This window comes from Leptosomus discolor, chromosome 5 (genome assembly GCF_034619465.1).
Source record: "Leptosomus discolor isolate bLepDis1 chromosome 5, bLepDis1.hap2, whole genome shotgun sequence".
Lineage (NCBI taxonomy): Eukaryota > Metazoa > Chordata > Aves > Leptosomiformes > Leptosomidae > Leptosomus > Leptosomus discolor.
The window spans coordinates 24,156,960-24,184,153 of NC_141395.1; the positions used below are offsets into that span (position 1 = coordinate 24,156,960).

General features: G+C 38.6%; 1 protein-coding gene across 1 annotated transcript; it reads right to left on the bottom strand.

Moving 5' to 3' along the window:
* Nucleotides 1-825: 825 nt before the first annotated feature.
* SP3 (Sp3 transcription factor) lies at nucleotides 826-27,194 on the bottom strand. The gene is made up of 4 exons (XM_086465112.1): nucleotides 25,821-27,194; nucleotides 13,217-13,409; nucleotides 5,141-5,337; nucleotides 826-2,562 (listed from the first exon to the last, which is right to left on the bottom strand). Exons 1-4 carry the CDS (start codon nucleotides 26,599-26,601, stop codon nucleotides 2,246-2,248), a joined length of 1,488 nt encoding a protein of 495 aa, XP_086321238.1. The 5' UTR covers nucleotides 26,602-27,194; the 3' UTR covers nucleotides 826-2,245.

Sequence of the window (27,194 nt, forward strand, 5' to 3'; positions counted from 1 at the left end):
AGAACAGTCTTCATAAGAAACCAGAGGAGTAGGAGGAACCCCACCAGGAACCCCACAGGAGCTTCCCCTTCCTTAGGAACCTTCCCCCTTTATAATGACCATGACACAATGGGATGGGCTACACCTGCAGCTGACTCAGGGCAGCTGCCCTGGCTGACTTGAAACTGCTAACGGCCTGCCTAGCATGGCTGGGCTGGGATTCTGTCCCAGTCAAACCAGGACGATTTTCTAGGCTGAACTCTTACCTCATTTATCCTAAATAATCCTGGTCTGTCCTCTGGCCATCTGATACTCCCAAGACTTTAGACTTCACAAATAAAGGCTTTTCACTTTCATTATAGCATCATAGACAACCATCACTCTTTAATCTCACAGTTCTCACTGGTCTTTCTTACCGCATCTAAAACATCCCTTTTAGCACAGTTCCCTATCCAGACTGTCTGTATCATGGCATGTAAGTGTCAGGGGACTTGAACACAACTTTTTTTTCATATTCTATAGGGTAGAGTCTAAGTTTCCTTCGTGCCCTGCTCAGCATAAGGTCAAAGAAGTTACCACTACACCGACATAGTACATAGCACAGGCATGTCCATGCACATACAGATGGATTTGTTTTTTGTTTTTTGTTTTTTTTTGAGACTGAGGAGGTGGTGTATTACCATCTCCTTGCCCGTAAGGAAAGGAAACACCATCTCTACTTCTCACCATCTAGCACAAAATAACAAAACATCTCAGGCTATCAAGATGCATTATGAAGTTACACCTTGTTAGTTAACAAGAAGTACAGAAAACTCAGGTCAAAAGAAAAAAAAAAATAGTGTTTTATTAACTACCACACTGTTATAATACACTTTAAACGTACAATAAGGTAGCCTTTAAATTTGAGGTGGTTTTAAGAATAACAAATGAACAGATTTCCAAATGTTTGTAAATAGGTGAACTGCAGTAATTATTGTTGTACATTTTTTGAAAATGGTATAGCACTTACAGACTGGCTATATAACTTCATTTTGTACATTTTTCTATAATTGAAAATATAAACAGTAATTAAAAAATAAAAAGAAAATTCAGCATAATAAAAAACATATATGTTTATCAGTTAAATGTACTGGATACATACAATTTTTAAGGGAAGAAGCAAAAAAGGAAAGATGGCTGATATTTAAATGCAGATTGACTAACCAAAAACTAAACAACAAACAAATAAAAACCTCATAAAACCCCTAGTTCACTATGACTATATCCATATGTTTGGGAGTATTGTCAATATGGAAGTGATTTTTCTGTTGTATTTGCATATGTTATATTTTACTGGTAATTTACATGATGGCTTTTAAGGCCCTGGCAGACAGATGTTTTTTGGAAAAAGATTTGATAAAAATCACTGCTGAGACGCAATACACCTTATTTTTGGTCCTCCAATGTTCAAAAGAAGGGATATACTTCACTATAACATTTGCCTTACCACCAAATGCCTCAACCTATACATACTTATTTTTTTTAACATTTTAAGCTTTTTAAACATTGGTTATATTGCCCACCTTGGTTATTGAAAGAATATTAACAAGACACCATTTTGGCAAATTAAATCTTAAACATGGCTTTTCAATAGGATTTAAAAGGTGACTATCCCTAGAGTTCCATGTTAAAATGTAGTTTTCAAAATCTTACAAGAGTAATGCTTAAAATATTGTACATAGTTAACCTAATTAAAATAATTAGCTTCAAAATGACAAGTTGATGAGCTAAGTAAAGCCTACACTATGTAACATTTGCTTGGAAACTTGATTTGTCAGTTATGCATAATAAAAATTCCAGTCATCAAGAAAATTACAAAATTTCTTTTATCATAACATGATTTCTTTTCACCCATCAACTTCTTTTATCTTACAATAGATAAATACCAACATGTTCTCATTTTTTTACACTAAACCACACAGGATTGATGCATTTGGTTAGACTACCATTTCCATCGTTAAATTCTTTTTTTTTTTTTTAATATAACTTGGTAAAATTTCATCTCTTCTAGATTCCAAAAGTACCTACAAAACCCATGCAATTTTACCATTTTAATATACTATGGAATATCATACAAAGTAAGGCATTTCAGTGTCATGTATAACCAAGTTACTGTCAATCCAAAAATTTTTGCACATCAATAAAAAGATATCTAAGAACTTAGGAACAATATTCTTCTCACTACTGTATAAAAATAACCACAATTAATAGGTATCTTGTGTAATATTTACTCCATTGTCTCGTTTCCCGAAACTGTGACAAGCTGTAAAGGTATTTCAGTGTTGGTAAGAATATCCTGATTGCTGGTGCCAGATGTATTAACAGTTCCTATTCCTGAAACAGAACCTTGTTGAATATTTGCAAGGATAAGTGTTGTTCCTCCTGCAGTAATCAAAGTATCATCAGGTGTTGCTTCTACTGATGCCAGCACTGTACTGCTAGAGTGAATACCTTTTTTATTCTGATGTGTTTTAATGTGTTTGGCAAGGTGGTCACTTCTCATGAAGCGTTTTGAACATTCTGGACAAACAAATTTCTTCTCACCTGTTACAGAAGATAAGAAAAAAGATGTTTTCAAGAACACGAAAAATATCACATGTACATCAAAAACTGGAATTCTAGCAACATCTATACTGAAGAAAAATGCGATCCAACATGAGAAACTTGTGTGTTAAATTTCTAGACACCCATACAAATCCTTTAAAATAATTTATTTATTTTTCTATGACTCACTGAGTTTAGGGAGATCTTTCAGGCAAGCTAAAGAATATTGCCATCTCATATGCTCAGGTTGCTAAGTCTTACTGCAATTATTACCAATAGGTAACTTTTAAGAGGAGAATAGAGCCTGCCAAATGATGGACAGGGAAGACTACACGAGCTCTGGCAGAATCACACTTGAGACTGACTGACAAAATGATAGCGTAACTCAGGTTTGAAGAGACCTCTGGAGGTCTCTAGCCTGATCTCTCTCTAAGAAGGGTCAGCTATGAGGCTAGACCGAGTTGCTCAGGAATTTACCCAGTTTGATCTCAAAAACCTTTAAGGATGAAGACTACAAAAACTCTCCAGGCATCCTGTTCCAGTGCCTGGCTGTCCTCACAATGAAAAAGTTTTTATTTATATCTGGTCTGAATCTCTCTTGTTTCAACTTGTGTCTGTTGTCTCTCATCCTCCCACCAGTGCAACACCATGAAAAGTCTCTCTTTGTCTTCTTAATGGTGGCCTTGCAGGTACTAGAAGGTTGCTATTAAGCTCCTCCCTCCCCTTACTGTTTTCTTTGCGCAGCTGAGTAAGCCCAGTTCCTACAGACTCTCCTCATAAGCCAAATGCTCCAGCTTCCTGATCAGCTTGGTCACCCTTCAGTGAAATTAATCCTGTTGATCAGTATCTTTCTCGTATTGGGGGCTGAAAACTAGATGCAATATTCTAGATGCAGTCTAATCAGTGCTGAGAAGGGGATAATCACTTCCCTAGAACTAGTGTCTCTGCTTCTGTTGATACAGCCCTGGCCATATTTGCTGCTGGCTCTCACTCATGTTCTAGTTGTCTGTCAAGACTCCCAGGTTGTCCTGGTTTGGCTGGGACAGAATCCCAGCCCAGCCATGCTAGGCAGGCCGTTAGCAGTTTCAAGTCAGCCAGGGCAGCTGCCCTGAGTCAGCTGCAGGTGTAGCCCATCCCATTGTGTCATGGTCATTATAAAGGGGGAAGGTTGGCTGAGAAAGGGGAGCTCCTGTGGGGCTCCTCCTGCTCCTGAAGACTACTATCCTGTTGACTGTGATGGCTGGATATTCATTTGGCTGAGTATAATTTTGTGTACATGTGTTGGTGGGGTTTTATTAAATCTGTTTCACTTCAACACACAGGTCTGCTTTCCTTTTCCTAATTCCCCTACCTGGCTGGTGAGGGGTCAGTGAGTGATAGAGCAACTGTTATAGTTTAGCCCGGGTACAGGCTAAACATAGACGCAGGTACTTTTCATTAGAGCTGCTTCCCAACCAGTCAGTGCTTAGCCTGTGTTGCTGCAAGGGTTAATTCCATTCCAGGTGCAGTACCTTGCATTTATCCTTGCTGAATTTCATACTGTTCCTGTCAGCCCATTCCTTCAGCCTCAGTCCGTCTGAATGGCAGCCTTGCCCTCAAACGCATTGACCAGTTGCCCCAGTTTGGTGTCATCCACAAACCTAAGACTGTACTCTGTTGCCTCCTCCAGATCAGTGATAAAGATGTAAAAACAGGTCAAAGGATAGATCCCTGCAGTTCTCTACTTTCTATTGGTATACAGATACACTAGGAACCACTAACCATACCCCCCTGAGCCAGATCATTCAATCAGCATAACATCCCAGCTGGGGTTCAAGCATCCAAGATGTCTAACAACAGCACATCATTAGGTACAAAACATGAAATATTTTTCATAGACATTGTAAAGACAGTTTTCTAAGCAATGTACATGCTGATAAGCACATAAACTATTTATCTATTGTCACTGGGTTTTTCAAATAGTCTAATTTTAAAAGGTAAGCATCCTGTAGAATGTAATTATGGGCTCCTATAGCAAAACAGGTAATATGGATGACATTTGAAACATACTGCTCCTTGAAAAGGTGGAAGATCTAGACTAGTTTATTTTCTTTGTATTAGACAAAAGGAAAAATGTGAACCTGGAGTGCCTAATGGGTTGTCTAACTGTGAAACTAGAAGATGTAGAATGATGCATTATCACATGCTCTTCCTTGATTTTGAGAATGACATACAATCTCTTGGACATCTAGCCCTATAATTGTTTCTCTCACAAAAGGAGGGAAAATTATTGAAGTTTTAAGCTGGAACAACAGTTCTAATCTGGTTCAAACAAATGAAATGCATTGCTGATTAAGCTCTACTAAATATTAGCTTAAATGTCAGTTCTGAATCAAAAAAGGTAACTGTTTTCCCTCCTCAGACCTACCAAAGAAACCAAAGTGTATACACAGCTCTAAGTATTAGCTGATTTTAGAAAAGTCACGCTACATTAAAATCAATCCAATACAAAGATCTGTTCTCCTCGTAAAAGTTATTTATCCGAGCCATCTCTATGACACATCTTTAGTTAAATGCACCAGAATCAAAGACTGAAAACCTGTATGTGTTCTTCGGTGTCGCTGAAGTTCATCGCTGCGAGTGAACCTTTTGCCACAGAACATCCAAGTACAAATAAATGGACGCTCTCCAGAATGCCAGCGGAGGTGAGCTCTCAAATGCGAAGTTTTCCCATATACTTTGCCGCACCCTGGTATGTGACAAATGTGTTGCTTCTTTTTTCCCAAGTTGGAGCCTCTGTTAAAAAAGAAAAAAAAAAGAAGAAAAAAAGGAAGTTATTAATTCTAATACATTCCTTCTAAATACTGGTCATACATACAGGTGGAGTTACATATACCAATAGATCTGCAAACAAACCTGAGCAGCTTCCCATTTGTGATTCAAATACAGTCCAGTGTACTCCATAAGAAGCTGGAACTAAATTCTATAATGCTATCCTGATTCTGCAATAAACTATATATATTCAACAGCATGTGAAATTTAAATGAGAAATTTAAACTTTAGCAAGCATACATGTATATGAAGTTAGAAATACAGTCATTACAGCAGTCTGTGCTACTTTGATGCTGAAGTGCCCGTATTATAAATTTCTCCCAGTTTCAGTTTTTACCATACCAAAGACAGTTTTGGCAAGGAAAACCACAAATGACTGCAACTGCCAAAATGGAAACTGGAGACTTTGGCAACTGGGAAGAGAACAGATGGGACTTTTGGCATCTTGGGGAAACCTGAGAAGCAGTTTGGGGTTGGAGGATGAGCATACTAACCTGAATATTTCCACTAAAAGGAGTAGCAGTGAAACAGCTGATCTTGCTGACATTTACATTAATTCCTTGGTACTTCAGGGAAAAAAAAATTCCATCAAAATGAACACATAATTCACAGATAGTATAATCCAGACTACTGAGCTTGATGCCTATTTTAAGATGCTGCGTCACTGAAATGGCAGGTGATTGATTCAGGGGAAGCATCTAACACAAAACCCTAACTTTTTTTTTTTTTTTTTTTTTTAAATAAAATCACCAGAGAGAGAAAAGAGCCTCTGAAGACCTAGAGAGAGGTATCAGCCTGGCCAGTGCAGGGCATCATGATTGATTTTAGCCAATTTAAGTGTTTGCTGCTGCTGAAAGGGGCACTCCAGGGAATAGGTCTGGCTGACAACGCAGCTATATGAATGGTAAATGCTGGTACATGGGAGGAGATTGGAAAATGCAGCCAAGCATCAGGCTTGGATGTTCTATGGCAACAGCTTAAGTGGATTCTGAAATCACAATCTTGGGCACTCCACCCTCCAAGACTGATTATACAATTTTCAGTTGCCTCCCTAGGGCAATTTTTTCCCTTAAATTGGGTGCTCAACTTCTACTTAACTGTCCAGTGGCTGATGGATTTGCCAAGCAGCTATTAGACTTAGATTCTCATCCCTGCATTTGGAACAATTCTGGTTTACATCTAATGAGGGTGCAGGGTAAAATGCACATACACTTTAAGGAGCTAGCACTTGGAGCAAGCATTTCTGAACAGGAACAGAATTTAACTCACTCTAAAAACTCACAGTATCTAAAGGAAATTCCTAAACACCCAAGCACCTAAAACATTCCAGACAGTCTAGAAATGTAAGGAGATAAAATCAAATTAAGTCCTAGAAAATGTTTCTAAGAAGTGTCAATATAGAGCAATCTTCATAGTGCTTCATTAGGCATTTTGTCTCAGAAGAAAAAACTATCACTTTTACATACTATTATTTGCCACACCAATGTAGGTTTTGACTTCAGAACAAATGCAATGGCAATAGAAGTAGAAAGTCCAGAAGGCTTTTGACCCTGCTGTGGCAGCAGTAGACTTGTATGAGCCTATGGATATGGTGACAGAAGAGATTCTGCTTACCTATCCAATTTTTTTGGTTCTATCGCCACCCCTCAATCCTTAGCCTCACAGAAAGTTCACCTGCCTGTTTTAGCCAGCTTGTTTATTAATTTCATGCAAAAAATTCTCTGACACCTGACATCTTAAGTTCCTCCATCATTATTAGTCTTGTCAAGAATACTTTTGACTTAATTTTTCTCTTTCAAATGTCCCAAAAGAAGACCACTTCTTTGGACCAGAACAAGCATTGCCTTTTTTTTTTTTTTTTTTTTTTTTTTTTTTTTTTTTTACACCTCCTACCTCAGCTGAAACATCCATTTTTTGTAACCTTTGCTATATCTAAACCGTCAGGTTCACACTCTTCTGTGACCTTCCCTCAAGCCAAGATGAAAAGCAAAATTAACTGTAATGTCAGGCATTTAACTTCTTACTATGCCACCTACACAAAGCTCAACATTCACAAGTTTTGAACATTCACTCAATCTCAAAAGCATTTAGCAAAACGTCTTTTAGATTGCCCACTTTCTTTTCCAGTTTCTCAGCCTCTGCAAACAGGTAGGCCACCACAAAACTCACTGTACCTGTAACAGTTCCAGTGGCATTCATCTACCAGCCCAAAATACCCAGCTCCTCAGACTCCAAGGAAGAAATTTTCTGTATTTCTTCTTTTGCCTTACTGCAACCAGTTTCACAGTTCTCAGGCTCTACATTCCACCTTCATCTAATGATTCAGTTCTAGACAGCTCTTCTTCAGATCCTCTTGTTTGGTGGCTCAAGGCATCCAGCAATTGTGGTGCAAGGCAAAGGAACGCCCATGGCTCCATTATACAGTCTCGGTAACTGAAAGAATTCTCCACAGGATCCTGCTATCCTGTGACTTTAATGGCCTGTCCAACTCCATATAACCCTAAGAAGTGCTCAGCTTTTGCTTATTATATTCTGCATTTGAGAATATATTTCTGTATATAGAATTTTTTTTTAATTTGGTATTTCATACTCACACATTCTCCAAATATACTGTAGCCTTCCCCTCCACAACAATCAGTACAAATATTTTTGTAGCTTTGTGTGACACAGTACATAAATGTGACACAAGCGACAGGAAATCACATCAAAATTCAACCATTTGAAGTTGCTTAATTGCACCACTGGTTTAGACTGAAGGAAACCACGGTTCAACTCATGGTCAGCCTACTGCATGTAGGTGCTGTAGCATACATAATTCTAAGCACCTCACCTAACTGGTGACACAATTCCCTAGCAGACTCCAAGTTCAAAGTGAGGGGAAAGTTAGAGATTCACAGAATGAAATCCACAACACTGCTGTGAACGAGTAATTAAGTGTATTTACTCTACAGAGCTTTCAATATAGTCACCTACATGTTTGCTTCATGTGTGCTCTAAACTGACTGGATATGAGCCAAATTCTATCTGGATGCTTTGCAGCTGTGACACTCTGGCACTATGCCCTAACACGTCATGCTAAGAGGCCCTTCTTGCTGCACTGGCCAATAATCATCATCACTGAGTAAAAGGATACAACTCAGGCCTACTCCTCAACCAGAGTCTTCAAATCAATTAATATTTTAGTACATTTTAGCTTTGTAAAGACTGTAAACCACATTTCTCAGTAACCATGCAGAATGCAACAGTTTCAGCAGGTGACAGCTTCATTCACTGAGAAACTGGACTTTCAGTCCAGCACTACTTCCAGGAGAAACATCAAGTATTTCAAGGGTAAAACATACACTTTAGTTACTTTAAGAATGTGTATTTTAAAGTTACGTACATGAAGTGGTGCTTGCAACACTGGTCCTCTATAGATCCAGGCAGCAGTAGTTACATCTCAACGTAAATCCAGATGTAACTGAGAGGAGGGTGAACTTTCCACCTAACTTCAGGCACCCTACCTAGAAGCCTAATACAGTCTGTTTGGAATCAAGAGACATCCTTTGAGGTACATCTCTCTCACTCCACTTGCTTATTCCCTTCATTTACTACATAAGCTTGAGGCTATAAAGTTTTAATTTGGATGTTGTCTACCTCGATTTCAGCAAGGCTCCTGGCACTGTCTCCCTTAACATCCTCATAGGTGATCTTAGGAAGTGTGGGATAGACGAGTGGACAGTGAGGTGGACTGAAAACTGGCTGAAGGACAGAGCTCAGAGGGTTGTGGTCAGTGGTGCAGAGTCCAGCTGGAGACCTGTGGCTAGTGGTCTTCCCCAGGGGTTGGCCCTGGGTCTGGTCTTATTCAACATATTCATCAAAGACCTGGATGAAGGGACAGAGTGTACCCTCAGCAAGTTTGCTAATGACACAAAACTGGGAGGAGTGGCTGACGCCCCAGAAGGCTGTGCTGCCATTCAGTGAGACCTGGACAGGCAGGAGAGTCGGGCAGAGAGAAACCTAATGGGGTTCAACAAGGGCAAGTGTAGGGTCCTGCACCTGGGAAGGAATAAGCCCACGCACCAGTACAGGCTGGGGGTCGACCTGCTGGAGAGCAGCTCTGTGGAGAAGGACCTGGGACTTCTCGTGGACAGTGAGTTAACCATGAGCCAGCAATGAGCCCTTGCGGCCAAGAAGGCCAATGGTGTCCTGGGGTGCATTAAGAAGAATGTGGCCAGCAGGTCAAGGGAGGTTCTCCTCCCCCTCTGCTCTGCCCTGGTGAGGCCACATCTGGAGCACTGTGTCCAGTTCTGGGACCCCCAGTTCAAGAGAGATGGGGAACTACTGGAGAGAGTGCAGTGAAAGGCTACAAAGATGTTGAGGGCACTGGAGCATCTCTCTTATGAGAAAAGGCTGAGAGCCCTGGGGCTCTTTAGCCTGGAGAAGAGAAGACTGAGAGGGGACCTTGTCAACACTTAGAAATATCTAAAGGATGGGTGTCAAGAGGATGGGGCCAGACTCTTTTCAGTGGTGCCCAGTGACAGGACAAGGGGCAATGGGCACAAACTGGAGCACAGGAAGTTCTGCCTCAACATGAGGAAAAACTTCTTTACTCTGAGGGTGACAGAGCACAGGAACAGGCTGCCCAGGGAGGCTGTGGAGTCTCCTTCCCCGGAGATAGTCAAATCCCGCCTGGATGAGATCCTGTGCGACCTGCTGTAAGTGAACCTGCTTTAGCAGGGGGTTGGACTATACGATCTCCAGAGGTCCCTTCCAACCCCTGCTGTTCTGCAATTCTGTGATTTACGTATCTAATACATCATCCTCTTCCTTTCCTACTTTCGCCCCAGCCAAGTAAGGTAAAGATAACAGGGGCTTCCTACTTCATAGGACCAGTACAAATAGAAACCCTTTGAAGATGCAATATAGTCTAATCCTGTATTGAGAATCACACACAAAAAAAAGCTAACAACAAAACCAGAAAGAACCCCTAAACTCCCCTTTGTTGCATCCAGAAAAAAGACAAGAAATGCCAAAACTAAGGCTACACAAAAGATTAAATCCTGATGAAGTCTGCATATGTGAAGCCATGTACTAGCTTTTCCTACCCCATTCAGTGCATAAGAGGGATAGTAGTCAATGACTGAAATGCTATTCAGCCTTTTCATACTGAATCAATGTGCTTTTCTAGTTACACATTTAAGTACTATCTTAAAATACAGAATTATTCATTTCCCCAGGGTTTTTTTTCCCTCATCTCTCACTCACAACACTCACAGTGTCTAAGCAATCACAAATATTAATGAATTTATCATCTTGCAACACTCTTGCGTAGTGAACTTGAACTAGTACAATCATTTCATGCATCCAAATATGAGGCAGAAAGAGATTAAGGCCAAAATTGTCAAACATCAGGTGTCAAGTTCAATACAGCAGAAGCATATTTTCTTACAGAGTGCTGTAGGTGTTCACAATTCAGCTCAATTTTCTTCTTTACAGGAATGAACTCAATACTTCTGCAGTGGAAAAGGTGAGGTGGATAGACAAACACCTCCAAAACTTCAGAGCCCTGTTGCTGCAGTCCTCTATCTCATTCCCTAAATGCCTTCCAATTTCTGCAATAAGTGAAGCAGGTGCCAGTCATTACACAGCCCTTATTCACTCCCTGTGCATCACTCATCCCATCCACTGAATGGTACTGGGGTCACATGAAAAATAGTATGCAGTCATGTAATTAGAAACCAAATGATAATGCATATGACAAGGGATTAAAGTTGCCCAGGACATCTTAACTTCGGCATTTGCCAATTTCCAAGTTTTCAATTTTGCAACCTTAACATCATTTTAAGAATTGTGGATGCTATCTGAAGAAATTTATAAAGTCAAGTGTCCTAGTATCTGAAACTCTGCAATGCAGTCATCAGCAGAGTTGAAAGGCAAATCAAAACTCAGAATTACAGCGCTAGAGATAAACAAGGAACTGTAGCAGCTATGGAACACGATCGACACGTAGCAAAAGGAGGAGGAAAATATTCCTCCAAGTGGACTTACTCCTTTTTGCTAGACTCTGAAGGAATTCTACATGCCAGTGGGAAAGTTGCTCTAGCAACTGTAAGCACTTTCACTCTTTTTCAGTTTCCCCACTATTGTCTCCTTCATTATACTGTTTTTATTCCAGTTCTAATTCTTCTCACATCCTGACTTCCTGTCCTACTTTTCCTATTTGCTTTGTACATTCAATGTGTCCAGTCCTTCCTTTACAGTGGATTTCAGATTCTCACCTATATAAACTCTGTCCCAGCTCCTATCTCAACTCCTTCCCAAATTCCCATACCTGTGTTTAGTCAGACTACACCCTTCTCCAGACTTTATCAAAACCATCTCTCAAAAAGATTCTCTCTTGGGCTTAGACTTGAAAATTTGGTGTTACAGCAATTCCACTTAGAAGGAAGAAGATTTTAAAGTAAGTATCTCTCCAAACTAAAGCCACTGTAGTTTGGAATAGAGCACAAGGAAGATGGAACATGTGAAATCTCTATGTTTCCTAAGAGTACGGGCAGTGCAATTCACATTTTCAGAATTTTCTCCTAGACTGAAGCAAATCTCAACCCAGGATGTACTTGGGCCAGATCTTCACGGCAGAGCCAAGGTTCAACAAGAGCTTAGAAATGTCTGTGCCAGCAGTGAACTGCATGTAGGAGTTTAACAGGAGGAGGTGGATGGACAAAGACACTGTATAACCATAACTGCAGATATTGTCCCTAGCTTCATTTGTGATGTAAAAGTGTGGTTTTGTCTTAAACACTTAATATTTATTTGGCATGGCTGCCTAGGATATTACCTCTCCATGCCTGCAAGGAAGGTTTCTAGAATATACAGCAAAACCCCATGACAATAGACATATTCAGTCAGTACTATTAGAACTCTCAGAGCCATAGGACACTGACAAGTTCTTTAAAGAAAACTCAGTAATTTACACTATAGTTCTCAAATAAAGACTTGCATTTTAGAGAAGAAACTACTATCAAAATGGACAAATTTTAGTGTACTGGAAAGAAGCCCCTGCACAATTATATCAAGCACAAACACACGTAAATATTTTCACTTGCAAAAGGCAGCCTGCTATCCCCACTTCCTCTCTGATATCCATAATTGAGATGTTTAAGACAAAGTGTTTTGAAATCAAATAAAATCTTCGTAGTAACAAAACACTGAAGAATACTTCCATGAGATGTAGAATAATAAAACATGGCTTCCTTTGCAGCTCTGAAGTTTTATACAAATTGGAACTTAGTACCTCTTTGTTAGCCAAATCTCCGCTAACTTTGACTGAAAACAATCAGCCCATTCAAAATTTGATATTTAGAGTTCTTATACAAACCTTGTTTTTCTAAGGAAACCAGTGAATAAGAAAACCACGATAACCGTATTTTTACAACGCTCTAAAGCAATCAAACTGGGGGGGGGGGGGAAATGCTTAATCAGTGAGGAAATGCAGGAACACAGGATTTAATCAAGTCCTTGACATACAATAGGAAGCCAATCACGGATGTGCATATTCCAAAATATTTCGGTTTTGTATTATTTAGGGCAATGTTCTATCCCCCTCACTTGTACTAGGTGGTATCTAACTCCAGATTTTTCCAATTAATCTCAATGGAGTAACTTAGAGGGGGTGGGATAACCTGCCTGTCCATCTGCAAACCCAGAAATAAAGGTGGCAGTCCTTTATTCCACAAGCTCTTGCATAAGCCTCTAGTTTTCTTTCACTGTAAACAACTGCTGTTAACTACAGGTCCTTTTTTCCTCACTTGTTATTTGTTTTCATCATTACATGCATTACATGGCAGTGAACATTACATACCTTCCACCACCTTCTTTGCAGTTGGGACATGTGCAAGCTACTCGTCGCAGTCTTTTTCCCTCTTGATGTGGTTGGTCCCCTTCCTCATCTACCACCTGTACTCTCAAATGTGTTAGATCATTGGTATTCAGTGTAGAATCACCACTGAGCTGCCACTCTTCTGGATCAGGCTCCTCTTCTTTAATCCTAATATCTGAGGAAAAGAACAAACACAGATCCCTAAGTAGCCCATTAGAGAGAACGAAACCATAATGATCAAATCTTTTTACTGTTGAGAGCACTATGTCAGTCAAAAGTCAACATCCTTTAGTGCATACTGACATTGTTTCTGTGCCCTTGTAACCTGCAACGTATTTAAAAAGTTTATCTCACTATACATTTCAAAGTTAAAGACAAGCTATATCAAAGTATTGAAGTATAAGTTTGAACTGTTCTTGGCAAGGAAAGCTGTCACCAGGAGGATATTGCTTGCTTGAAACTGGGGAAAAACTGAGGAACAAGAGGTTGGGGAAAAAAAAAAAAGTAAACGCATCTTTTAAATCATCCCCGGTAGCTATTTACATTTCCTTAGGACTTCTCAATTACTGTCACATGTAGTAGAAACAGCCTTTCTCAATGATCTTCAAAGTTTTCAGTACGTACAGTGATATATCAAGTAACATGAGAAATCAATTAAATAAAAGGTTTCGACTTAAGAAAGACCAGACATTTAAGAAAACCAAAAAACCTCAAACATGCCTTTGTTCCATATTCCCCTTCTCACTTCAAATTTATGCCTTTTCCACTATACATAGAGAAGAAAGCATTTAGAGAATAATGTTATTCAGCATTAAAGAGAGGTAAGCAACATAGGAACCACTTTAACATTTTGATGAGCTAGTAGCCAAACAGTCTCTGCAGTTCCATGGATGGAAAAAAGCCTCTTAAGTTATCCTCAGCAGGATGGACATCTGCAAGTATGTGTACCTCTCCCAACAGAGCATTCATCCAATCTAATCCAAGAACTAATTACAGCATCATAGTAAACTGTGAAACAACAACTATTTTAACAAGTTTACATTTAATAGGAACATTTTTCCCCTCAGAGACTACTCTGGATTCCCAATGAGCCGAAAGTCTGTAAGTCTGGACTTCAAAAAAAGATAGTTTCTATCTATCATTTTAGAAAGCTGAACCCCAGCCCCTTCCTGTGGTTTAGCAGAATAGTTTACTTTGTATTTTTTTCAGTGAAAACGATTAGCCACTAGCACAAACTAATAAGCAAGCCATCAATTTTTATTTTTTTTCTTTTGTTGAAGCTTTGAACTAAAACCTGTGTGTCTTTCTGGATGTATTTAAGAGACTGCTTTCTCTGCAGAACAATCACATAGATTTTTATCCTTAACTCAAATCCCACTCAAACACTGAAACCTTAACCGAGCACTGTGGCCACTCTAAATTCTTTCTCAGAGTCACTGCATCAGTTATCATCTGATTGCATGATAGAACATGAGAAAAACTGTGCTGGGTCAGACCCTAAACAGCCACCTGTCCCAGCAGAGATCAGGAAAGAAATTAATGGTACCACACGTTAAGAATAACGGTTACCTGGTCCAACTTCCTAATCATCTCCAGCATTCACCTGTTCAGAGACAAAGGATGTAGCTACACCCAAGTATTTGCTTGGTGCTAATAAAGTCTCAGCCCAGTCTTTCCCAGCACCACAGTTTGCCTTCCTTTTACTCGCACATCTACAACTATTTGCAGGACTGTGCCGTAAACTACCTTACTGATGTAACTAAAGTTAAAATAATTCCCTAGGAAACCACTGCATTGGGAAGAGAACTCCAGGTCAGAAACAGGGATGTCTAGCATATTTACCTGGTTTGGCTGCAAAAGTCAATGCTAGAAATTAAGTTTGGATGAATATGACAGGCTCTGAGCTGTGAGAATCCAGGAGCTAGCACACTCACTTTTGCCGACTCATTATGCACGTGGTAACATCCAGTAGAACTACTGTGGTAAGACTGTCCAAAGTCACCTGCACACTGAGCTTCACTGTTACTGTAAGAAGTTCACAATTTCAGACAGCAAATATATTCCACGTGAAGACCTAGAAAACCTCTGTGGTGACTGCTAGTCCTCTGAATTAGCCACCAGACTATCTTTCCTACCAAATTATGTAATTTTCTGAGACTCATCTATGAAAAAATTTTATTTTCCATAATAATTCGTATATACATGTTACATATAAAATGGATTTCACATAAGCAGAGATTAAAACACTAAAGAACATACAAAGATTTGATGGAATTGATCTTTAAAACTGGATACTATTAAGTCTACTAATACATTCACCTACAGCAACTTTAGAAAAAGCCAAAAGCCTGATTTAGTCTTATGCAACAGGGTACGTAACAGAAATTTAAATACAGCAAAGTGGCAAGGCTGCCAGCACAGGCCAGTTCAAGCCTCCAAGCAGTTCTTTGGGACTGGAGATACCCAAATATTCTTTTACCATACTCAAAATTCTTTTACCGACCAAATGTTCCACAAAACGTATGTTGTATAAACTCTGGTTTTATTTAAAATAAGAATCAAAGTAACATTAATAAAATAAACCACCGTATTAAGAAGATAACTTCATTATGATCTTACTAACATTAGACACTGGCACATAGTGAGTCTGTGAAGTCTGTAGCTGAATCCAGTTAGCGCTGCATACACATGCTTCAAAAGAGATAGCAACATGTCCTAGCAAAGATGAAGAGATCAAATTAGGCCATGGATCTGTGCTCCCAAGACCAAACTCCACTATTGAAGTCAAATATTTCATGTAACATGGTTTCTCCCATCATACTGACACACCAAAGTCACACTCTAACAACAGAGATACACCTAACAATAGAAACATGTCCAGAATGTCTATTACTGCACGTCAGTATCCAGGACTTTCTACCTTCAACTCATGCAATGTTTGTTCCACTTTGCAAACTTTCATCATCAGTTCCTTCCGCTTTTTTCATCAGTATTTCTTTATTCCCAGTCCCTCCCAATAGCCACCATTATTGCAGCAGCACAAAGCCTCATAATAGTTTCATAACAGTGGAGGCATAAATCAGAAAATTATTTGGACAAAAAAGGAGGGACAGACAAAAGACTCCTAAGAGTGGAGAAAGTAACAATTCACATAGACATACAATAGCATTATTTTTAAAAATGCAAAGCTGAAATGAAGTCAAAGTAGCACTGTGTTCGTAATCTTTTGCTGTGTTTCCTGGTTATCTTGATAAGGCAGAAAGCAGAGCTATTGCTTTAGGTATTCCTCAGAAGGACCACCTTCTAATCCAGGCACACAGAAAAGTACAATGTAAACTGGCAATTTACAGACAGGATTTTTTTAATACTTACGTAGATTATACTTTAAATAAAACAAAATTAAAATAAATATGAAAAGATTAAGTGTTTATCTAGCCTCTGCAGGATGTAGTATAGCAGAGAGGGGATTCCATCAAATCCCATAGTGAATCTGATTGCCTTAACAAGGTCCTCAGAACCAGTAAGTCTGCTGCCCTCCAAGTAAGTTTTATGTTCTTGAAAGAGATGAGGGAAAATTCCATTACTTTTTCTGGGGGGAGAAGGGGGTGCCACCGTATTTTAGACAACAGTAAGAAAAAGAAGGAGAAGGGGCAAACCATGGAGAGGAGCAAAAGACAGGAGTCTTTCCCAATGCAATGGAACTGGAGATTATGCAAATTCATGTAGATAGCAACGACTCCGCATTTCTCCCTTGGTGACCGTTCTAATTCGGTCTCAGCTGACAGAATACTAGGTTTCACACATACTCTGCAAAAAATTGGGCCTAAAAAAAAATTTACATAATCACTAAAGTCATGACAAGCTGGTGCCAACATTGATAAACTTGAGGCAACTTTTGTTTTCCACCAATTAAACACAGGCTAAATGAAGGTTACGTTTGCTTTACTACTGTTTTATTTCCATGCTTTCAAATTTCTATGTGCCCTTACTACCTAATTAAATTCAAGACCTAGTACTAGGTAAGTATGAAGGGAAATTAAAACAAAGATACTGTTTCAAACTGCAGAAATATTCTGAAAACCATATATTCAGTTCTTCTTGGTATCTAGTGAGGTAGATTTGTTTTAGGCTTTGCTTTCCTCTAAAGGATGGAAATTGGGATCTTGGTGTACAATTTTATTCCAAAGGTAGTATTTCACAGTCACAGAAAGCCCAGAGACGGCTACAATAATGCAGCAAATTTAAGTGTATTTGGCAAATAAAAAACAATAACTAAGAGATTTGTTTAAAGCACTTCAGAGAAGAATAACTAAACGGACAGGACAAAACTGTGCAGATGCAAATGCAGCTTACAATATTCTTGAGTACATTTCAACTGTAATCTAGTGCGGGGAGAATTACTGCTTCCCACTGATAACAGCCAGGTCATTTACCTGCTTCACCACGTATCAGATGAATGCATCAGTTAAGCTTTGTGTTCTACCTTGTCTTGTTTCAAATAGGACTTTTAAGAAAATGCTGTTTTCTTCATCTAAGAGAAAAGTCATTAGTTGACCCAACAGCCATAGAAACAGGGATAAAATGAGAAGGGAGGAGGCTGCAGTGCAAAACCACTTCATTTGAGGACTAGGCCACCACTTTTTGGTCTATTTGCCTCTGCAGAATGTCACATAAAAGGCACCCTTCAGCATTATCTGTAACTGTCTCCAAACTGCAGGCTTCTAGTCTAGCTGCTTTTCCTAGATGCTGAAAGCCACCCTGACTTTTTACTCAGCTAAGCTTTACAAGTTCCTGATCTGAAAAGCAGAAATACGGTCTTTCAACCAAAAACAGATTTCCAGCACCACTGCACATACCTTCACACCAATTTCCTCGCAGAATCACAAAGTGGCTGTCTGCAGTTTCAACGTCTTGTAATCAGTCATACCTATTCATTTATTCTTGTAAATAGATGCTTCCCTTCCCACCACTCCCAAGAAAACAGATGTGAATTGCCATCTCCTTTCCATGTTCTCTTGTTAATTTTTTTTTCAGTTCTCTCTACAGTGCAACCCACATTCCCTCAGTATCTTGCCTTAACCTCTGGATGTGAGGAAGCTTTAATAAAGATGTTCAAATTTCTTAGACACTGTCCTTGTTCATTCCCATCTAAACTAAACTTCCTAAACTAAATTAAACTATCAAAATTAAACTCCCCCTACTAGTTTGCCAGCTGCGCAAGTCTTTCAGACAGGAAACTCAACAAGGTTAATGATTTCGACTTTGATTTGTGCCCCCCAACTTAAGTGTGAATTTAGGCATTTTTATTATATAATAAATTACAAGGCAAGAGAAGATACACAGAATGTCATCTTGAAATACCTGTGAACTTCAACTCAGAAGAAAGATTGTCACCTAGTTTCAATAGCTCTAAATCAGATTTTAAGTTTCTGAGGAAAATAACTGTTTCGTACAAGTCTAAAAGCAGGACCTCACAGTACTGAATATTTAAGCATTACCAGCAAAATGATTAAAAACAGAGCTACAGATTTTTTTTTCTTATAAGAAATGCCACATACCATGTTTCTAAGTGATCCTACGCATCATTCTAAGCTGAATATTCAAAAATTTGAATCACAACAGTACTGAAGGCAGTGCTACCACAACACATATTAATGCATCAAAGGACAGTTACTTACCCTACAGTAACTGCACTTCGAGATGTGTTGTCTACAGATTCTCAAGATTTTGGATTCTTATGGACAGTAATGCCTGCTGCTGTATGCCCTTATTTTTTTCCTTTTTTCCCATAGTTGAAAATATAAGAGGGGATAACTAGAAAGGGGGAAGAAGAGTTAATCATGCTTGATGTAGAAGAAGCCAGGAACTGCAGAAATAGGTAAGGGAAGCAGGAGGACACAGAGAATTCTGTGACCAGCAAGGTTAAGTATTCCCACATAAAAGAGTATGAGACTGCTGCTAGGGTCAAACAACAAAATTGTCAGCAGTAATTCAGGAAGCAGAACTGTTCAATAAGTATTTTTGTTCTGTATTCAGAAGAGCCAAATAGTGGTCCTATCACTAGATGAGAATGAAAAGCTTCCCACTGGCAGTAAGTTAGGAAGATGTAAAAACAGCTACTGAAATAAACACTTAATAAATCAACAGATTAAGGTAATTTTCATCCAGTAATTTTAAGTGAAGGCTGAAGAGCTCTCTGCAGTTTTAATGCTGCAACCCTTTGACCATGTGAATGCTCCAGTGTGTTAGAAAAAAAGATAGCACTGTGATAACACATAAAAAGGGTAAAGAAAGGCTCAAAGAAGTAATGCCACTCCAAATGGGATTATGGGAACAATTAGATTCAAAAGTTTGAGGGTTTTTTTTTTAAATCAGTGATGACACCATTGTTGATATAATATACTTGAGAGTTCTGCACAGCAAGTGACTTAACAAGATACAGTAAGTAAAAGCTTTTGATTAAGAAAAATTAGTACAAAAAGATTAAGTACAAAACATACATGGAATACTTGGACTAAAAATGGCCATGAAATTTAAATGCAGACTGAATGCAGATTGAGAACTATCATTTCTGTATGATAAATGAGGACGTGTCACTGACAACGTGTATTTTTCCACCTTTTCTACTTAAAAATTACTACTTTTTGAAAAAACGTGTCTTCTGCGAGCAGTGAAAGACAACCCATCTACAACCCAGCCTTAACTTCAAGCGGGCAATCACAACTAGGATCCTGGTGAACATTCCTGGCATTATGAAAAGACTGCCGTTGTCCTTGGTAGAAACTTCAGATGCTTTTTATGAGCCAGATGCACTGGACAAGTTAGCTTGAGAGATCAGAACCAAAGTATGTGATCCTGCCAGGAGGTTCAAAAGGCAAGAAAACTGCACAGAACCTGAAACAATGAACTTAAAAAGAAGGCTGGAAACTCATCTTCTGTCTTTTTGCAGACTCAGCACTTTAAGTTGAAGCAGTACTGGAAATAAAATCCCTTTCACTTCATGGATACTTGTCATACATCCCCACAGGTCTAAGAGTTTTCCTTTTCCTTCAGGAGTATCTTGCAAAAAAAAGGTATTTGAAAAATGAAAAAGGAATGAGTACCTGAAACTGGGTAATATATTCCTTTGTGAACATCCTGAGGATATGAGCCTAAGATAACTCAGGCTAACCTCCTTAACCTGGAGAATCTAAGTTGCATCATCAGACATTCAGCATACATGACAAAAAGATTCACTTAAACAGTAACATACATACATACAAAGTTCACCTCACCACCATGGGCTCTAAGAGAATGAATTAAACTCTGAGCCATTTTGGAACACAGAACAGAAAAGCACATGAATTACAGACACAGAGGAAGACAATTCAATCTTGTCAAGAATTTGAAGAAAAAATGCAATTCTATTCTATTCCACAGCAGTACATAACTGCATTAAAAAAAAAAAACCTAACCAGACTAACCAAAGTTATGTAAACTTTCTTACACTTGAAGTGAGATAATTTGCTATATGCTGTCATAAGCAAGATCATGAAACATATACTAGCATGATCGTTTAATTCCTCCACAATTGATTAATTTCCTTTGAAAATTATGAGAAAATAAGGAATGTAATTTAAGCATGCTGAAAGCAAACTACTTACACAAGATTGGTACATAAATAGCACCAATTCCTGCACTAACTTAAATTTGTCAGAGTTTCCAATTTAATTTTCCATATCAAACAGTGTGGGAATAGTTTTTAACTATTTTGATTTTACAACATGCAAACTAAATGCAAATGGGATAGCCCAAAACAGAGGTCGTCAGGTAAAAATATTTAGTTAACATCATTGCTTCAGTTTATTTCATGAGTTTCATAAGCCTTTTTTAATAATCAGATTCAATTTTGTGTAACACCATGCCTTTCTCTCAAAAGCCTGGTATAAAGAACGCCTTAGAAGGAAAAACTGCGTAACTGAAAGTAAAACTAATAAGGTTAAAAACTGGAACTTAAAAAGAAAGGTAAAAAACTACGTTGTGTAATACTGAAAAACAGCCAAAACTTTTTATAAAGTTCTAGCTGCCAGAAGAAAGCTATGCTCTAGGTAGCACTACTTCACTAGAAGCATTAAAACACTGAAACAATGATCCCTGCAAGTAAAACTGTAAATACTCCATTTTTAATTTTTTTTGTTTGGAGGTTTAGACCATTTTACCTAACAGATGTTAGACAGAAGCCTCACAGGATACCAGCAGATGAAAGGTAAATTGTTGCTTGGGCAACTATTCACCTTGAAAATTGTCAGCCAATTTTTTGGCCAAATTTAGAATAGCTATATTACTTCAGCATGATGGAGACTTCAGCTTCTGACAGGAATGGAATGAAGTCCCCACCACAAATAGCCAACCGCTCCCACTCTCTATCAACTGGTATAAGCTGATCAACGGGCATGACTGTAAAATTCAATGGCAGCAGGCAGGCAAGTCCATTTAGCTATGTGTACCCCTGCAGAGGAGGAGCTGGGAAGAAAGACGTAGAAATCAAGACCATGGTTTTGCAGTGGCACTTTGAGTCAACTCTTGAAAGGAACCCCTATGACTTTATTCCAACTGTAGATCAACCTGGAAAACTTTGTATTTTCTTTTATTTTTCAATAAATGAATCTTCTAGCTGAGTGTGTGTGGGTTGATAAGTTGCTAAGTCCCTTCTCAAGCCAATGCCAATTTCTTTCACTTGCTAGCGCCTTCAGATGCTACTGGAATAGTCAAAAGAAGTATCAAAAAAATTGCACCCAGCATCTTATAAAAAGTTAAGCAACCTAGATAAGCCTTTTCTCAGGAAATAACCAATCCAAAACTGTGATTCAGTACATTTATAAATTATTTGAGACACTATTATGATTAGATTTTGATTAACACTATTAAGTCTCCTTTGTCTGAACAATGGCTTTGGAAGGAAAAAAAATCCAGTAACTTAAAAATTCTTTCAAACTGACAAAAACTTCAGGATCAGAAACATGAAGACCAAGTGGGTACATTTCACTACTCTGTATTTTTCCAAAAGGAATGCTACTTTATATGAAGTGTTTGAAGAAGAAATCTATAAACATGCTAATAAAAATAAGTACCTTTCTTGAACAGGTAAGTTGCTAAAGAGCAATATGAACAGTGCGCGTAATGGCTCATTTTGTAACGCACAATGCAGTAGTTTATTACAAACTGCCAACAAAAGGAGTAGGCTACTAGAGAGCTTTCTCAGGTTTAACTTCCTTTCAAGACCCGAAGACTGAAGCCAGAACACAAGTGAGAAAGATACTGCTGCCAGTGTTTAACACATAGATACTATTTGATACAGCTTTCTGTTTTGAAAAGCAATGCTGAAGAAAAGTTTCAGCTATGACTAACCAGTACCTTCCCTGCTCCACTGCAAGACAATAATAAGCACAGTGAGGAGGAATATGAGCTCTAACAACATTCAAAGATAAAACAAGCTTAGCCGAGACTTTTCAGAACAAATTCAGTGCAAAGAAAGTCTCTGTGTACGTACACCTGGTAAAGCGGACATTTTGGCAGAAGCATAATTACTGGACATTTTTCAAAGAAAACTGTACATTTACCGGACAAAGTAGTTAGCTTCGTACGGTTGTGATGACTTCCCATTACGTAAATGGAATCTAGGACCTAGGTGAAGGTATTTTTTTCTCTCACACACTCATGAGAACATTAAAGATGTCCTCTGCTGCTTACCTGGGAAGCAAGGCTTGGAAGAACACCCCTCACACAATGGGCTGTAGCTACCAAAATCTAAAACCTAATCCACAGAATTCATAGCTAACAGAGCAATCTTTTTTATTTGGACTTCAGATAATTACCAACTATCTCTGACACAAGATTAGGAACAAGTTCTTTTTATGTTTTTCCTCAGGTAGAAAAATTTTGCTAGACGAAAACAGAAAATACCACCCAACTGTATTTATTATGATGTAAGGAAGCGCATTATCTGGGCTGGGGGGGAGAAAATACAGTGAAACCCTTCTGATCTTGCTTCAAAGCTTGTTGGTAGTTTGCAGAAAAGAGGAATCAAGTAGCCTCTCATTCTTTACCTTTAACTTCTCTTGTTCTGCTATCCCTTCCACATAACTTCCTCTTTCAGTTTAAAACTAAACTGAATGTTTTTCCTCATTTGCAAATCAGAAGAACAATCCATTTTTGACTGAAAAAAAAAAAGTTTATAATTTCATTACCTGCTTCTAATTGCATATTTATTCTTCTACCTGAAGAAAGGGTGCCATACTGTATTTTAAGGTGTTATAAATAAGAAGAGGAACATCACTGCAAAACATTATCTCAGACAACTTCAATATAGACAAATTACCAGATGTACATGGAAAAGACACTGAAGGTCAATCAGTCTGATTCTGTTAGATGCAGTTTCACATTTATCATTACTTTGGAAAAGTGAGCTTCTTGTAACGTAAAGGAGGGACCAATTAAATTCTCCCCAAATTTAGGCGATGGCAGTTTTAATACCTTCCAGTCCATTTATTATTCCTAGACAAGTAGGAAAAATGTCACTATAAATCTCCAGACTATCTTTAATATAACCAGGTGTTTATAGCTATTCACTTTAGGCAATAGTTTCTGCTCTTCATCTACTGCTTCTGCCTATTTAATCGCATTTAATATACCCTGTTTACTCTCTTCCCTTTCCACATGAAATTCCTCACAGAAAAATAAAGTTAAGGAATGCTTAGTAGAACTCCCTTTCATTTTATTATGAACTACCGTTAAAACACACTCAAGGATCATCAAAAAACAAGTTAGTACACACAGCAGGCTCAACTTTTTTCATGTGTTTTTTCTTTTGGCTCCTCTCTCCTTTTCCTTTCTTTCTTTCTTCTGAAGTTTCTGCTATGTTATTCCACAAGCAATAACATTAGCTACATGATCCTATACCAAATATAAATCTCAGAAATAAAGAACTTCTCATCCTCCTCATATTTTGCATTAGCGACAGGGCCCTTTTTCCAAGAGTTAGACTCTGACATCTGAGTTCAGCCGTATTATCACCAACAATACATGCTTTTTATTATTGATGTCTATACCCCATGTCCTCACAAGTAAAAAAGGTGTGATGGAGACAAACCAAGACTTTCTGTGGTCATTGGAAATAGAAAACTTAAGAATCAAAATTACCCAGCAGAGCAAATGTTATGAGGAACACACTCATCTGTTTGGTGCTGTTGCCTACAAGCCAATGAAGAGCAGGCTTATCTAGGTCTGCGTAATTTTGTGTTGGTAAGTCCGTAATATAGAAGTCACTTTAAAACAAAATGAACTAGAACATGATCTCAGCTTATTATTTTAAAATCAAATTTTAGATTCCAAAGGGAAAGCAAGCTTCCTGACATAGAACATACCAATATCTATAAATATGAGAATTAGAACCAGTAGGCTTTTGAAACAAACGCAATTCAGCTGCTCCTCTAGCATTTTTCACTTAACTTTGCATTCCTCTTACATGCTTAAATAGGCATACAACACAAAACATAAATGGTTTCACTTAAACATTTATCCTTCAGTATCTTAATGAACCAGAGCCCTGGGTTGTAGGAAAACAGCAATTCCCAAGCTGCTTTGTGCAACAGTTCCCTCCCAAACTACCTCTACTGCTCACTCTGCCCCTTATAACTAGTCTGGACACAACCCTGTATGAGTGATGAGATTAAATGGCTTCTCGTATGGCAAAATGTCTTGAACCTCAAGCATCTCTTATGCTTTCCTTTAGGTAGCTATGCCCTCAAATCCAGAATGCATGTATTAAACTTACCAAAAAATTAATAGGCATGTTTATTTTTTCCCCACACTAAGAAATACTTATTTTAAGAAAACAGCCTATCTTCTCTGCTTACAGTGATAAAACACACTGTGAAGATTATCATTAACAATTGTACATCCTGAAGCACAATGCAATAAACAGTACTAGAAATTCTCGTATGTTCTTAAGCACAGACTCAATTTTGGTATTACATGCTGCTTTTACTTCTGCTTACATGAGTTTTGTACATCATAGTTACCACTGATGCTCAATCAGTAGAAAATTAATTTAACAAAACAGCAGATGAATAACAGCACCTCAGGGGGTCAGAAAAATTTCAGGGGAAAAAAATTTTATCAACAGAAATATTTGGATTTTCCATGAAAACTTCATCTATTCAGCACTGGGAAGAATGGGGTACGCTAATGATACCGCTGCCTTAGAATAGTGGTAGCTGATAGTCAGATTTCCCCCTTCTCAATTCAGTATGCAGATCTTCTGCATGGTAAGACTTATAAGCACCAATAAACATTGTATGAGAATAATATGACCAGTTGGGAGTTACGGGAGCTTATGCTAAAAGAAGTGAGGCGGGACTATGTTCTGCCATTACAGCAATTTCTAATGGAACAGTAGTTTCAAATAAAATCTATCACCACTATGTTTAACCCACTACTATTTTGTAGGCTCCCGCGGCAAGACAATAATGTTACGATTATCACCATTTAAACCACACACATGCAATAATAAAAAACAAATTCTCTGCAATAAGAGTAAAATAGATACCTGCAGGACTGCCAGCATTTTCTCCTTGATGCAGCTGAATACCAGCAGAATCTATAGAGTTTACTGTAACTGTCTGTAGATTTGGCAATTGAGCAGTGCTTAGACTAACTGGAGTTGACGTCAACGCCCCACCTGCTGCAACTTGACCAAGAGTGAGAGTCTGCACAGGTGTTAGAGTTATTTGTTGACCAGGTGCATTCTGAATTTGCAAGTTCTGCAAGTTCTGAACTCCTTGCACTTGAAATGTCTGCCAGGTTATCTGCCCAGAAGGGGTCACTGTTTGTGCCTGAATTAAAAAAGTTCCAGGATTCAGCTGCAGTTGAAGATTTTGAAGAGCCTGTTGAGATATACTTTGACTTGCTTGCACACCGTGGATTGTCTGTTGCGCAATACCTTGTACAATCTGGGCTTGACTCGTTGGCTGCTGAGACTCTTGAAGCTGTATGTGTTGTACAATTGGCTGTGCTGTGGAGACCTGAATATTCTGAGCCTGTGTGTCATCAGAGACTGATGTCTGGATGTAATTTCCCTGAAGATCAGAACTATGAACTTGGCCACTAGTTGTAGTCAAGTTGTTTGCATTTTGTTCCAATATACTTGAACTGTCAATGGTAACGGGCAATTGTGATGAAGATGAAGTTGGCACAAATAAGTCATTATCAGTGGCAGTTTCTGTAATTTCAGGAGAAACTTGCTCACCAGTCCTTTCAGAAGTGTCTGAACTATCCATGGCCTGTCCGGTATTTATCAAGTGCCCATCTGCATTAATGCCTGCTGTCATGGTTTGAGAACCACTGCCAAGTCCCAGAGAATCTAGATCAACACTATTGATGGGTACAAAAGTAATATTTCCTGGCAGTCCAAGAGGGACATTAGCAACTACTTGTGCTTGGCCAGGGAAAGATGAACCACCAATTGCAACTCCCTGAACCTGGACTTGACCAGACTGTGATAAGATATTCTGAATATTAGCTGAAGGTGTTCCAGAGGCAATGATGGTTTGATTAGAGCCAGGAATGATCTGAATTTGACCAGTTTCTTGATTTATACTGCTATTATCAGAAGAGGCTGCAAAGCCAAGTTGAACCTGCTGACCATCCGCTGTCTGGATCTGGGGTATTACTTGGTATTGTACGTTAGACACTGTACCATTCGACGAATCTGATCCTGGTGCAACAGAAAAGATTTGTTGATTTTGCAAACTCTGAATAGGAAGGACATACTGCCCACTTGAAGTTACTGTGGCAGCACCTGGAATCTGTACTATATTACCAGCTTCATCCTTTATAGTGGCAGGAGCTGCAGACAAGACCTCCCATCTATTTGGGGTTCCTGTTAATTGCACAGAAGCCAAATCCCCTGTCTGAATAAAAA

Bases quoted from the DNA above. Each gene is read 5' to 3' on its own strand.
- SP3 (XM_086465112.1), bottom strand. From the start codon at position 26,601: ATGACAGCAGGCATTAATGCAGATGGGCACTTGATAAATACCGGACAG. The intron at 13,410-25,820 runs GTATCTATTTTA...TCTTTTCCTCAG, and splicing joins AAATGCTGGCAGTCCTGCAG to ATATTAGGATTAAAGAAGAG. The intron at 2,563-5,140 runs GTTTTCAGTCTT...CTTCTGTAACAG, and splicing joins ACACCGAAGAACACATACAG to GTGAGAAGAAATTTGTTTGT.